At 38.2% G+C, this 14,682-nt stretch overlaps 1 protein-coding gene across 1 annotated transcript in view; it reads right to left on the reverse strand.

Annotated features, from left to right (window-relative positions):
* Nucleotides 1-14,682, reverse strand: part of DRC7 (dynein regulatory complex subunit 7) — a 73,645-nt gene that overhangs the window by 48,555 nt on the left and 10,408 nt on the right. The window contains exons 6-9 of the mRNA XM_053719540.1: nt 9,531-9,689; nt 8,372-8,590; nt 7,266-7,388; nt 5,423-5,492 (exon numbers count right to left, since the gene is read on the reverse strand). Of these exons, the coding sequence (XP_053575515.1) occupies nt 5,423-5,492; nt 7,266-7,388; nt 8,372-8,590; nt 9,531-9,689 (571 nt within the window). The remainder of the gene's footprint in view (nt 1-5,422; nt 5,493-7,265; nt 7,389-8,371; nt 8,591-9,530; nt 9,690-14,682) is intronic.

Genomic DNA, 14,682 nt, shown 5'->3' on the forward strand with positions numbered 1-14,682 from the left:
GTAATGTTTGTCCAGAAAAGCGAACCTTAGGAACTGATGATGTTCCTTGTGGATAGGGATATGTAGGTACGCATCCTTTAGATCCACGGTAGTCATAAATTGACTTTCCTGGATGGTGGGTAGAATCGTTCGAATGGTTTCCATTTTGAACGATGGTACCCTGAGAAATTTGTTTAGGATCTTCAAATCCAAAATTGGTCTGAACGTTCCCTCTTTTTTGGGAACTACGAACAGATTGGAATAAAATCCCATTCCTTGTTCCTTTATTGGAACTGGGTGTATCACTCCCATCTTTAACAGGTCTTCTACACAATGTAAGAATGCCTGTCTCTTTATTTGGTTTGAGGATAAGTGAGACTTGTGGAACCTTCCCCTTGGGGGTAGTTCCTTGAATTCCAGGAGATAACCTTGAGAAACTATTTCTAGCGCCCAAGGATCCTGAACATCTCTTGCCCAAGCCTGAGCAAAGAGAGAAAGTCTGCCCCCCACCAGATCCGGTCCCGGATCGGGGGCTACTCCTTCATGCTGTTTTGTTAGCAGTGGCAGGCTTCTTGGCCTGCTTACCCTTGTTCCAGCCTTGCATTGTTTCCAGGCTGGTTTGGGTTGTGAAGCATTACCCTCTTGCTTAGAGGATGCAGAATTAGAGGCTGGTCCATTTCTGCGAAAGGGACGAAAATTAGGTTTATTTTTAGCCTTAAAAGACCAATCCTGTGGAAGGGCGTGGCCCTTTCCCCCAGTGATGTCTGAAATAATCTCTTTCAAATCAGGTCCAAATAAAGTTTTACCTTTGAAAGGAATGTTAAGCAATTTTGTCTTGGATGACACATCCGCTGACCAAGACTTTAGCCAAAGCGCTCTGCGCGCCACGATAGCAAACCCTGAATTTTTCGCCGCTAATTTTGATAATTGCAAAGCGGCATCTAAAATAAAAGAGTTAGCCAATTTAAGTGCGTGAACTCTGTCCATAATCTCCTCATATGGAGTTTCTCTACTGAGCGACTTTTCTAGTTCCTCGAACCAGAACCACGCTGCCGTAGTGACAGGAACAATGCATGAAATTGGTTGTAGAAGGTAGCCTTGCTGTACAAAAATCTTTTTAAGCAAACCTTCCAATTTTTTATCCATAGGATCTTTGAAAGCACAACTATCTTCGATAGGAATAGTAGTGCGTTTGTTTAGAGTAGAAACTGCCCCCTCGACCTTGGGGACTGTCTGCCATAAGTCCTTTCTGGGGTCGACCATAGGAAATAATTTCTTAAATATAGGGGGAGGAACAAAAGGTATGCCGGGCTTTTCCCACTCTTTATTTACTATGTCCGCCACCCGCTTGGGTATAGGAAAAGCGTCGGGGGGCACCGGAACCTCTAGGAACCTGTCCATCTTGCATAATTTCTCTGGAATTACCAAATTGTCACAATCATCCAGAGTAGATAACACCTCCTTAAGCAGTACGCGGAGATGTTCTAATTTAAATTTAAATGTCACAACATCAGGTTCAGCTTGATGAGAATTTTTTCCTGAATCTGAAATTTCTCCCTCAGACAAAACCTCCCTCATGGCCCCTTCAGATTGGTGTGAGGGTATGACAGAACAATTATCATCAGCGTCCTCTTGCTCTTCAGTGTTTAAAACAGAGCAATCGCGCTTTCTCTGATAAGAAGGCATTTTGGATAAAAGATTTGCTATGGAGTTATCCATTACAGCCGTTAATTGTTGCATGGTAATAAGTATTGGCGCACTAGATGTACTAGGGGCCTCCTGCATGGGCAAAACTGGTGTAGACACAGTAGGAGATGATGTACTATCATGTTTACTCCCCTCATTTGAGGAATCATCTTGGGCAATATCATTATTTGTGGCAGTACTGTCCTTACTTTGTTTGGACGCTATGGCACAATTATCACATAAATTTAAATGGGGAGACACATTGGCTTTCATACATATAGAACATAGCTTATCTGAAGGTACAGACATGTTAAACAGGCTTAAACTTGTTAACAAAGCACAAAAAACGTTTTAAAATAAAACCGTTACTGTCACTTTAAATTTCAAACAGAAAACACTTTATTACTGAATATGTGAAAAAGTATGAAGGAATTGTTCAAAAATTACCAAAATTTCACCACAGTGTCTTAAAGCCTTATAAGTATTGCACACCAAATTTCAGAGCTTTAACCCTTAAAATAACGGAACCGGAGCCGTTTTTCAATATAACCCCTATACAGTCCCAGATATAGTCTTTGCTAAGACCCAACCAAGCCCTGAGGGGAATACGATACCAAATGACGCCTTCTAAAAGCTTTTTCAGAGATTCTTAGATCCTCACACATGCATCTGCATGCCCTGCTCTCAAAAAACAACTGTGCATTAATGGCGCGAAAATGAGGCTCAGTCTATGACTAGAAAGGCCCCCTGACTGAAAAAGGTGTCCAATACAGTGCCTGCCGTTTTATAAACGTTCCCCAAGATTATAAATGCCAATTATTAGCCTAAATCTGAATAATATGCACAAATAAAGCAATCGATTTAGCCCATAAAAATGTCTACCAGTTTTTTAGCCCATAATAAGCCCTTTATTCTGTTTGTTTTTGACTAAGAAAATGGCTTATCGGTCCCCATGAGGGGAAATGACAGCCTTCCAGCATTACACAGTCTTGTTAGAAATATGGCTAGTCATACCTTAAGCAGAAAAGTCTGCTAACTGTTTCCCCCAACTGTAGTTACTTCATCTCAACAGTCCTATGTGGAAACAGCAACCGATTTTAGTTACTGTCTGCTAAAATCATCTTCCTCTTACAAACAGAAATCTTCATCCTTTTCTGTTTCAGAGTAAATAGTACATACCAGCACTATTTTAAAATAACAAACACTTGATAGAAGAATAAAAACTACATTTAAACACCAAAAAAACTCTTAACCATCTCCGTGGAGATGTTGCCTGTGCAACGGCAAAGAGAATGACTGGGGTGGGCGGAGCCTAGGAGGGATCATGTGACCAGCTTTGCTGGGACTCTTTGCCATTTCCTGTTGGGGAAGAGAATATCCCACAAGTAAGGATGACGCCGTGGACCGGACACACCAATGTTGGAGAAATTAGCTTTTTAAGGTTTATTTGTGTATATTCAATCTCTGCTTTTTTGTTTTGAAGCCACAACCTAATAAAATGGGTTGAGCTTGTAGGTATAATCAGATCTCATTACTGTATCACATTGTGTACATATACATGTGTATTTATCTTATATCTGTTCATAAAACAATCACCAGTACTTAAAGAGAGAACAATGGAAAATCAACATTTTATTACCTTATCTCTGCTATATCCCACTGGGAGTGTAATTTCTTCTGCTGGCTGTGTTTACAAAGCTTATCTATAGCTTGGACCTGCGGCCACAAACTTTCAGAATAGGTGGGGATACCACAGGCTAAATCAACTATTTCAAATGCCAATATAAGGGTAAAGGAGCTACTTGTAAACAATTTAATACACTCCAGCAGGTAAAGTGGATCATTGGGAACAAATTAAAGGAGAGAACTGTCCCTTTAATAATTTCTAAGCCCTTGAAGGCCGTCTCTTATCACATGCTTTTTTATTTGCTTTTCACAACAGGGGAGAGCTAGTTCATATCAGCATTTGAATAACATTGTGCTATCGCCCGTGGCTTGTGGCAGACACTTCACTAATTGGCTAAAATAAAAGTCAATAGATAATAAATAAAATGTCATGTGATCAGGGGGCTGTCAGAAGATGCTTAGCTACAAGTTAATCACAGAGGTAAAAACTGTTTTATCACCAAAGCATATATAAAAACGATTAAACATGCCAGCAAACGTTTTATATTGCAATATTATAAGGGTATTACCCCTGAGAGTAAGCATGATACCAGTCGCTATTAAATCACTGTATTCAGGCTTAACTTACATTAATCCGGTATCAGCAGCATTTTCTAGCTTTTCTCATTTCTAGAAAAAATTGTAACTGCACATACCTCATAGCAGAGTAACCTGCACGCCATTCTCCCGCTGAAGTTACCTCTTTCCTCAGACATATGTGAGAACAGCAATGGATCTTAGTTACAACCTGCTAAGATCATAGAAAACTCAGGCAGATTCTTCTTCCATTTACTGCCTGGGATAAAATAGTACAACTGCGGTACCATTTAAAAATAACAAACTTTTGATTGAAGAAAAAAACTAGCTATCTTTCACCACTCTCTCTTACTACCTCCATGCTTGTTGAGAGTTGCAAGAGAATGACTGGATATGGAAGTTAGGGGAGGAGCTATATAACAGCTCTGCTGTGGGTGTCCTCTTGCAACTTCCTGTTGGGAATGAGAATATCCCACAAGTAATGGATGATCCGTGGACTGGATACACCTTACAAGAGAAAAGTGTATTATTATAACTGTGTTGGTTATGCAAAACTGGGAAATGGGTAATAAAAGGAACTATCTATCTTTTTAAACAACAAAAATGCTGGTGTTGACTGTCCCTTTAAAAGCAGGAATTAGCTTCATTATGTACCAGGCATTCTGTTTTCTTTTGGAAGGTGAATTGCCCACAGCACCACTTGAGACTAGATCTTACTCATCAATATGGTCCTGCAGAAGATCAATCTGAAATACTGTGTTTCTCTAGTTACATTATAGTAAGTGTCACTGCAGCTACAGGTGATTGTTATTATGCCTTTTACAGAACAAAAAAGCAGAAGCTATTGCTGCTGTGGTGTAGTATCTGGTACAAACAAAATAATAATAATAAAGCAGGTGCGCACAAATGACCAGCAGAGAGTCCTGAAGGTGTTAGCAGCACCTATATAGCTGACACATGCCTAGTAGAGCACAATTGATTGTGTAGGGCGAGCTGTCCATATCAGCCCTGTGGTAAGAATAGCTCGCAATCTGGTATAGCAAGTCAAAGGTAAAATAGTTTTACCAGAGAATGTTAGCGCAGACACATTTTTAGTGAGTCCTATACTTTCAATGGATAGCGCAGGGCAACTTTCTCACACATACAAACATATACAATTTGAAATATATGTTTTTTTATTAATAAAAAGGCTTTAACAGTGATTTAAAGTGATATGGCATATGGCAATAGAAGGGCTCCTATTACCATATTGTGTTCTTACTAACACATTGGTTTAACATGTTTTTCTTTAACATGCCCATAGTCGATTAACTGTGCCCTTTTATTCACTAGGGTATTCATGTATGTGATGCACAATATGGACAAAGTGTGATTGATGCTTTATCATGTATTGGGAAATCGTGTCTGTAATATGCAGGTAGGTAGGGATTTGGGTGTCTGAGTAATGTGTAAGGTATTGACGGTGTTCTCTATTGGGTTGCACATAAGTTGTAAGATCAGTACAGCTTCATACGACCAGAAACTGACTCTGATCCTGATTTTAATGGATACAAACCTTTCTGTGTTACCAGAATGGGCAGAACCCAGGATGGCGGCATATGGAAAATCTTTTCACTGCCTTGATCCTATGAGCAGAATAATATGTGTCAAATTAAAGAAGCCAGCACATAGAGTAATTTCAGTGGTTTGTAACTGGAGCTTTAAATTAATTAAGCATTTTTGTAAAATGATGAATAATGACACATTTGCCATAACACTATTTTCCATTTGTTCTCACTAATTAAGATGCTAATCTGTAACATAGGGAAAAAAAGGACAAACAAGCCTATACATCATCTCTAATGCAAATTCCTATAGTAGTAGATTTGCAGAGGGCTCAAATATGAATGATTGTGTTGTAGAAAAAGTGATACAAATAAATAAGTGTATATAAAACTTAGGTTTCAATTTGTGTGTTCTCCTTTAAATAATTGTTGTTTTAATTGCAACTTGCATAAAATCAGCAATTTGGGTATCTTTGTGTGTGAGTCAAAAAATAATAAATGAAAAATGTGCAATTATGTGCAATCATGTGTATACAATTCAAAATTATTATAACTTCAATAATACAAATAAAATAAAGTAAAATATATATATATATATATATATTTTTTAGGGAAAACAAATATAATAAAAACACAATAAAGTTGTGATTTAAAAGTTCCTGAGTCTGCTCTTCTTCTGGCAGGATTGGACTTGCAAGAAGAATCTAAAAAAGATGTAAAGAAGAGCGCCTCATAGTGCAGTTTATCCAAAATAAAATTTCAGTGAATACAAAGTTGCTAACAAGTGACTACTCACAAGAGTGTGTGCACTAATAAAGTGCAATATGCGCAGGCTGGGATTTGCAGTCTCCAGCTGACTGATTGGGGCTAGGTCTCCCTCAAATTTCAAACAAAGAGAGAAGTGATCTACCAGGAACGAACAACAGCTCATCAGCTAGTTCTATGGCGATTTACCACCCGGAAGCAGTCTCTTTTAGACCAGTGTACTTTTCATAGAAGAAAACTTTCCTGAAGTATATCAGTCTGATCCCGCCAAGTGAGGTCAGTCCAGCCCTGAAATACCAGGCAATTCTCCTCTGAACAAGGAACATGACAACCCCAGACGATCGTTTCCCTCAGATTTCAGTAGACTGGATACTGGATGTTGTCGCCTTTTAAAACATAAAGGACACAAAACTTCTCTTAGTGCAGGTTAAACTTTTAACAGAATGATTCCAAGAAAGTATACGAAATGGGTACTTACATTCCAGTTTGCACAATGAAATCGTGTAAACAAGACAGGCCGGATGTTACAGACACCAGCTGTCTGAATCAGGTCTCCCTGGATTGTTCTTTCAAATAGTTTGAATAAGTGGTGTAAAGAGCTCCAAAGTGATAAAGTAGTTAAAAAGCAGACTACTTAAAATCACAGTTTTTTTTTTAATTACAACCTAGTGCCGATTTCACAAGTATTTGAGTGACGTTTTTGAAAGCATCCGATTGGCTACCTGGAATGTGAGTACTCATTTCGTATACTTTCTTGGAATCATTCTGTTAAAAGTTTAACCTGCACTAGGAGAAGTTCTGTGTCCTTTATGTTTTAAAAGGCGACAACATCCAGTATCCAATCTACTTAGTTCTGAGGGAGACCTTGCCCCAATGAGTCAGCTGGAGACTGCAAATCCCAGCCTGGGCATATTGCACTTTATTAGTGCACACACCCTTGCGAGTAGTCACTTGTTAGCAACTTTGTATTCACTGAAAATTATCTTTGGATAGACTGCACTATGAGGCGCTCTTCTTTAGATCTTTTTTAGTGCCTATACATCATACCCTATCTCATTCAGGCAGCACATGTGATCACATCAGACTCACCACCCCTTCATTTGTTTCTTCTTCTTCTTCCTCTTCCATGTCAGGAATGAGAAGCAGGGGCTTTGAGTTGTCTAGTAGCATGAACTCCCAACACACAGGGTCTCCCAGGTCAAAGCTAAGGTCCTGTAATACAAGCCAGGCCCGATTAGTCTGTGATACTGCAGGTCCTAATGCCTAGTTATCCTGGCATATCCCTCACCAGATATATGTCTAAGCTTGTCATTTAACATACAAACTATGCAAGGTTGGAAACAATACAACGTGTAAGTATGTGTGCTCATCACTTCTGATTTCTATCACTTTGCCTCTAAGGATGCACTTCTAACACTATATTTGTATCACTTCCAGGACCTAATTAATATCTCTAGTAGTACCTTGAATTGGTACAGTTTACAGTCTACAGGCTGTGTCGCTGCCTACACTCTGCAGGTAGCACTCTATCACTGCTGTGTGTGTGTCAGAAACAACATGTAGGACATACAGAAGTTACTAACAGAATCAGATAAATGATATTGCCAATAACAGTGCTTGGTCTGCTCTAGCATCACTCTTTACTGAGATGGTTAATTACTGAGTAGATCAAAGTTGTACCAGGAAGAGGAAATAAGGATGTCCTCCTCAATAAACATGAAACTTCAGAATGTTTTAGGTTTGACCTTGGTTTTAATACTAAAGCAGATATCATCAGCTTTTGGCAATAATTACCAACAAGTAATGACCTGTTTGTATCAGATAATATTTGACTTAATATTGCAGCTTTCTTAACCTTTATTACTAATTTCACTAAAAATTACTATTAATATATTTGTATTATATAAAATTCCATTTCCTCTGAGAATACTGTTATACCGATGCATGATTATTTAAGGGACGTATCCTTTCATTGAGTTTGCATTCTATCACAATATATGAGGTCCTTTTCATGCTCCATTCTGTCAATCTCTGCATCTCACACATTGTACTCTCTATGCAACATCTTGCATGTTGCAGGTTGTACTTTTTATAGTGCTTCTTGCACATAGGATTATTATTTGCACTATATAGGTAATACCCTCCCTATCATAGCCTGTACATTTAAGCTGCACACTCTCTTATATGTATTGCACCTTGCAGGCATTGCGGCAGTCCTGCATGTTGACCCAGTAGTTCTTATGATTCCACAAACTCTCAATGCCCAGGAAATGGTCGTTTTTGGTCCCATAGCTCTTTCCAGTAAGGGCATCAATGAAAAAGTTCTCTGGCACCTCTCGTTTCCCAGAAAGGACCAGCACCCAGCAGTGTACACGAAGGCCATACAGGGGATCTGGGCCAGGCTTTTCAGCTTCCTATGGACAGTGGATACAAAGCAAAAAGAAAGGAGACCAAAGACAGAGTGATTTCCCTCAGCTAATATAAACCTTGTTGCAAATGTATTGACTAGTGGTTACACTATTTGGCTTTCAGTGGCAAATAGTGCAAATACAGTAGTAATGTCTCATGTAATCGTGGTCAGAAGTGCCTTCTTTTCTGCTCTGAGGACAATCAACTAAAAACAACGCGCTAGACAAAATATTTATTAGATCTATCAGAGAAGATTTAAGGGCATACAAACAACCAGGCAATTTATAAAGTTGTTTTATGAGTTTTAGAGACAGAGCAAAAGGTATACAATGTACTCTTCCATACAGAGATGATAAGTAAATATGTAGGTATATACAGGGAGATCAGCTTTCTATATAGTTATTAGATACATTTGTAACTAGGATGAATGTCAGATGCCCAGACCACACAAAAGTGGATTGTAAATGCTTAGCCTAAAGTAACTTCATGTTCAATTACAATAACAGAGGATGCTATTCCTCCTCCTGAGTCTTATTAGGTATTTGGCCTCACTGGAACCTTTGTAGTTTACCGTAACTCTAATCCTGGCACAAGGAAAGTGGCGTGAAACGCATTAGATGGGCGTCTCTCTTAGCTGACGAAATTTGTTCCATTGTTTAATGTTTGTTAAATAAAGGAACAAATTTAATTTATCAAGATCTCCCATGTAGCCACTTTTGTGAGTAGCGTTTTGCCCGCATTATCCAAGCATGTGAATCAGGATTGGAGTTATGGTTGAAGAGTTTGCAGGTTGGGTGTTCCTCGTGGAGCTTCAAGTCAGTGAGCTTGGAGTGGAGGAGTAGCAGACGGGGCTGGAAGGTAGACGGCTCCAGCGATCCTTCCATAAATTTGAGGTACGGACTGTAATCCTACATAGATTTATATATGCCTTTGTATTTTACTCACGGCCAGAATCTGCTCTTTCTCCTCACGCTCCTTGTGAAGAGCTGCCTGGAACTTGGCTTCTTGCTTTTCTTTCTGCTGCTGCTCAAAAGTACTGATCAGCTGTCGTGGAGGCTTTACACTGTACTTCTTTGTGGTCTTGGGAGAGGGCTCCAAAGAATTCTATTTATATATTAAAAATATGATCAATAAAATAACCACAAAATAGCACATATGCACACTATAGCTATAGAACTGTATTCCAATTCCATGTATCTGTGTCATGCATATATGTCACACTTTGTGTTGGCATAGACCATTGCACTTCCTTACACTTTATTCTTTGAGGTTCACAGTCAATCTCTTCTCTCTACATGTTGCGCTTATATGTCTAACCATTGATCATACAGCAATTTATTGAACACCTTTTCATCTGTTCTCATTCTGGCAGATGTGATCGTCCCCCTTGACAACCTCATCAGCACCACAGCTACATAGCTTCTCTCACTCTCCTCATTTAAAACATTCCTCCTATTCACTATGATGGCTAATAACTGCAGTGACCACACCACCTGCTTGCTAGTTGTGTTCCATAATCAAGCCCTTCTAGAGATAAAGCTTAGTTCTCTGTCTTTGCAAACTAGTATGTTCCTGACAAAAATAATTAAAAATCAATAAAGCATAGCCACCTTTAGATAATACTGGTTATATCAGCCTTTACCTTACATAAACGTAAAGTAAAAAATAAATGGATTGGATAGCGCATTACATTTTAAACAACTTTCCAGGTTAGTTCTATTGTGCATTTTGGTTTATAAAATTTAATTTCAGACATATTTTTGTGTCTGGTAAGTAATACTTTGTTCTTGATGTTGTCTGGACTACAACCATTTCATTTAAATTCATATGGAAATAAACTGTATATTGGCAATTAAACCATAATACCACTGTGAAAGACCATGAGTTTTTGTTATGCTTAAAAACCAGTAAAGGTGGTATCAATATCCTGTTCTCATACTCTTGCAGTCTGCAGGATACATTTTCAACAGAATGTGGCCTACGGCAGTCTGCTTTTTATCTCTACTGATCTTACTTCATAAAATAGAAATAAAAATTAAATTAAAAAAATCAGACAAGCAAATGCAGTTTGTGATGAAATAAGCAGTATTTACCAATGGGAGGCACTTGTATTCCTACTGATCCAACACAATATTTACAAGGACATGAGAGTCAAAATGAAACGTTCATGGTTCAAGTACACCATGCAGTTTTAAGATTTTTTAATTTCCTTCTTTTTGTAAAATTTTCTTTATTCTTTGGTATCCTTTATTGAAAAGCATCCCAAGGTAGGCCCAGAAGCAGCAATGTCCTCCTGGGAGCGAGCTTGTGATTGGTGGCTATGCATAAAGCATTGCTGCTTTAGATCTGATTTTAACTTTATATTTAACCCATCTGCAGAGGTTAAACACATAGTTAAATTCAAGCAATAACACAATAATAAAATGCTCTAACATGACACTAAAAAAAGATCAGCACCTTTTTGTATAAAATTGCAAGTAAACTGTGAGATATGTGGCACAATGTGTCAGATTTGTCATTTGTTGTCAACATTTAACCTGTTCAAATGTAAAGATATCAGTCAGATTTCCTTTAAATGAACATAGAACACTTTAAGATTGTAATATAAAATATTTAATTATGTGTGGTTAAAAATAACTTTGTGATACACTTTAATTTTTTATTTTGCCTCATTTTTCTGTAACTTCAACAATTGTAGGTTTCTTGACTCCAACAAGAATTGCAGAATCCAGACTTGACAAGCCTAACAGTGAAACATGCAACACAGTAACTGTTTGATCACTGCAGTAGCTTATTTGTATCTGTCCCTAACTGGCCTCAGCCCCGGAGATAAGATAAGAGGCTTTTCAAGGAGATGTCTAGAGACTAAATAACAATCGGCTAGATTACGAGTTTTTGTCAGTAAGGCTTGCGGTGTTAACAAGCAGTTTATGCTCATCACTCACCTGCAGACAGCGCTGGTATTACAGGTTTTTATAAACCCGGCATTAGCCGCAGAAAAGTGAGCGGAGAGCAAAATTTTGCTCCACATAAGATAAGAGGCTTTTCAAGGAGATGTCTAGAGACTAAATAACAATCGGCTAGATTACGAGTTTTTGTCGGTAAGGCTTGCGGTGTTAAAGAGCAGTTTATGCTCACCACTCACCTGCAGACAGCGCTGGTATTATGGGTTTTTATAAACCCGGCATTAGCCGCAGAAAAGTGAGCGGAGAGCAAAATTTTGCTCCACATCTCACCTCAATACCAGCACTGCTTACATTAGCGGTGAGCTGGTAAAACGTGCTCATGCACGATTTCCCCATAGGAATCAATGGGGCATATTCGGCTGAAAAAAAACCTAACACTTGCAAAAAAGCAGCGTTCAGCTCCTAACGCAGTCCCATTGATTCCTATGAGGAAATACATTTTATGTCTACACCTAACACCCTAACATGAACCCCGAGTCTAAACACCCCTAATCTTACACTTATTAACCCCTAATCTGTCGTCCTCGACATCGCCGCCGCCTGCATTATATTATTAACCCCTAATCTGCCACTCCGGACACCGCCGCCACCTAGATTATACTTATGAACCCCTAATCTGCTGCCCCCAACATCGCCGACACCTACATACTATTTATTAACCCCTAATCTGCCGCCCCCAATGTCGCTGCAACCTAACTACAATTATTACCCCTAATCTGCCGCCCCCAAAGTCGCCACCACTATATTAAAGTTATTAACCCCTAAACCTAAGTCTAACCCTAACCCTAACACCCCCCTAACTTAAATATAATTTAAATAAATATAAATAAAATTACTACAATTAAAAAAAATATTCCTATTTAAAACTAAATACTTACCTATAAAATAAACCCTAAGCTAGCTACAATATAACTAATAGTTACATCTATATCTATCTTAGGGTTTATATTTATTTTACAGGCAACTTTGTATTTATTTTAACTAGGTACAATAGTTATTAAATAGTTATTAACTATTTAATAACTTCCTAGTTAAAATAAATACAAATATACCTGTAAAATAAAATAAAACCTAACCTAAGTTACAATTACACATAACACTACACTATAATTAAATATATTAACTAAATTAACTACAATCAATTACAATTAAATTAAATAAACTAAAAGTACAAACTATTACAGAAAATAATAAAATAATTACAATTTTTAAAAACTAATTACACCTAATCTAATCCCCCTAATAAAATAAAAAAGCCCCCCAAAATAAAAAAAATCCCTACCCTATACTAAATTACAAATAGCCCTTAAAAGGGCTTTTTGCGGGGCATTGCCCCAAAGTAATCAGCTCTTTTACTTGTAAAAAAAAAATACAATACCCCCCCAACATTAAAACCCACCACCCACACACCCAACCCTACTCTAAAACCCACCCAATTCCCCCTTAATAAAACCTAACACTAACCCCTTGAAGATCACCCCACCTTGAGACGTCTTCAGACGTGGATCAGCCAATAGGATTTTTTCTACCTTAATTCCGATTGGCCGATAGAATTCTATCAGCCAATCGGAATTGAAGGGACGCCATCTTGGATGACGTCACTTAAAGGTACCGTCATTTAGTTGTCGTATGTCATTGGAAGAGGATGCTCCACGTCAGATGTCTTGAAGATGGACCTGCTCCGCTCCGGATGGATGAAGATAGAAGATGCCGTCTGGATGAAGACTTCCGCCCGTCTGGAGGACCTCTTCTGCCCGGATAGGATGAAGACTTCGGACCGTCTGGAGGACCACTTCTGCCCGGTTGGGTGAAGACGTCTCAAGGTAGGGTGATCTTCAAGGGGTTAGTGTTAGGTTTTATTAAGGGGGAATTGGGTGGGTTTTAGAGTAGGGTTGGGTGTGTGGGTGGTGGGTTTTAATGTTGGGGGGGGGTATTGTATTTTTTTTACAGGTAAAAGAGCTGATTACTTTGGGGCAATGCCCTGCAAAAAGCCCTTTTAAGGGCTATTTGTAATTTAGTATAGGGTAGGGATTTTTTTTATTTTGGGGGGCTTTTTTATTTTATTAGGGGGATTAGATTAGGTGTAATTAGTTTTTAAAAATTGTAATTATTTTATTATTTTCTGTAATTTAGTGGGGGGGGTTTCGTACTTTAGTTTATTTTATTTTATTGTAATTAATTGTAGTTAATTTAGTAAATTTATTTAATTATAGTGTAGTGTTAGGTGTAATTGTAACTTAGGTTAGGTTTTATTTTACAGGTGTATTTGTATTTATTTTAACTAGGAAGTTATTAAATAGTTAATAAATATTTAATAACTATTGTACCTAGTTAAAATAAATACAAAGTTGCCTGTAAAATAAATATAAACCCTAAGATAGATACAAATGTAACTATTAGTTATATTGTAGCTAGCTTAGGGTTTATTTTATAGGTATTTTGTTTTAAATAGGAATAATTTAGTTAACTGTAGTAATTTTATTTTGATTTATTTAAATTATATTTAAGTTAGGGGGGTGTTAGGGTTAGACTTAGGTTTAGGGGTTAATACATTTAATATAGTGGCGGCGACGTTGGGGGCGGCAGATTAGGGGTTAATAAATGTAGGTAGGTGTCGGCGATGTTAGGGACGGCAGATTAGGGGTTAATAAAATTTAACTGTTTGCGAGGCGGGAGTGTGGCGGTTTAGGGGTTAATATATTTATTAAAGTGGCGGCGATGTCCAGTCGGCAGATTAGGGGTTAAAAATTTTACTTAAGTGTTTGCGATGTGGGGGGGGGGCTCGGTTTAGGGGTTAATAGGTAGTTTATGGGTGTTAGTGTACTTTTTAGCACTTTAGTTAAGAGTTTTATGTTACGGCGTTAGCCCATAAAACTCTTAACTACTGACTTTTAAATGCGGTACGAGTCTTGACAGGAGAGGCTGTACCGCTCACTTTTTCCAAGACTCGTAATACCGGCGTTAGGAAAATCCCATCGAAAAAATAGGATACGCAATTGACGTAAGTGGATTTGCGGTATGTTCGAGTCGCGGAAAAAAAGCGAGTGGTACACCTGTACCTGCAAGACTCGTAATACCAGCGGGGGCGTTAAAAAGCAGCGTTGGGACCTCTCAACGTTGCTTTTTAAGGC

Source organism: Bombina bombina, chromosome 1 (assembly GCF_027579735.1).
Source record: "Bombina bombina isolate aBomBom1 chromosome 1, aBomBom1.pri, whole genome shotgun sequence".
Taxonomy (NCBI): Eukaryota; Metazoa; Chordata; class Amphibia; order Anura; family Bombinatoridae; genus Bombina; species Bombina bombina.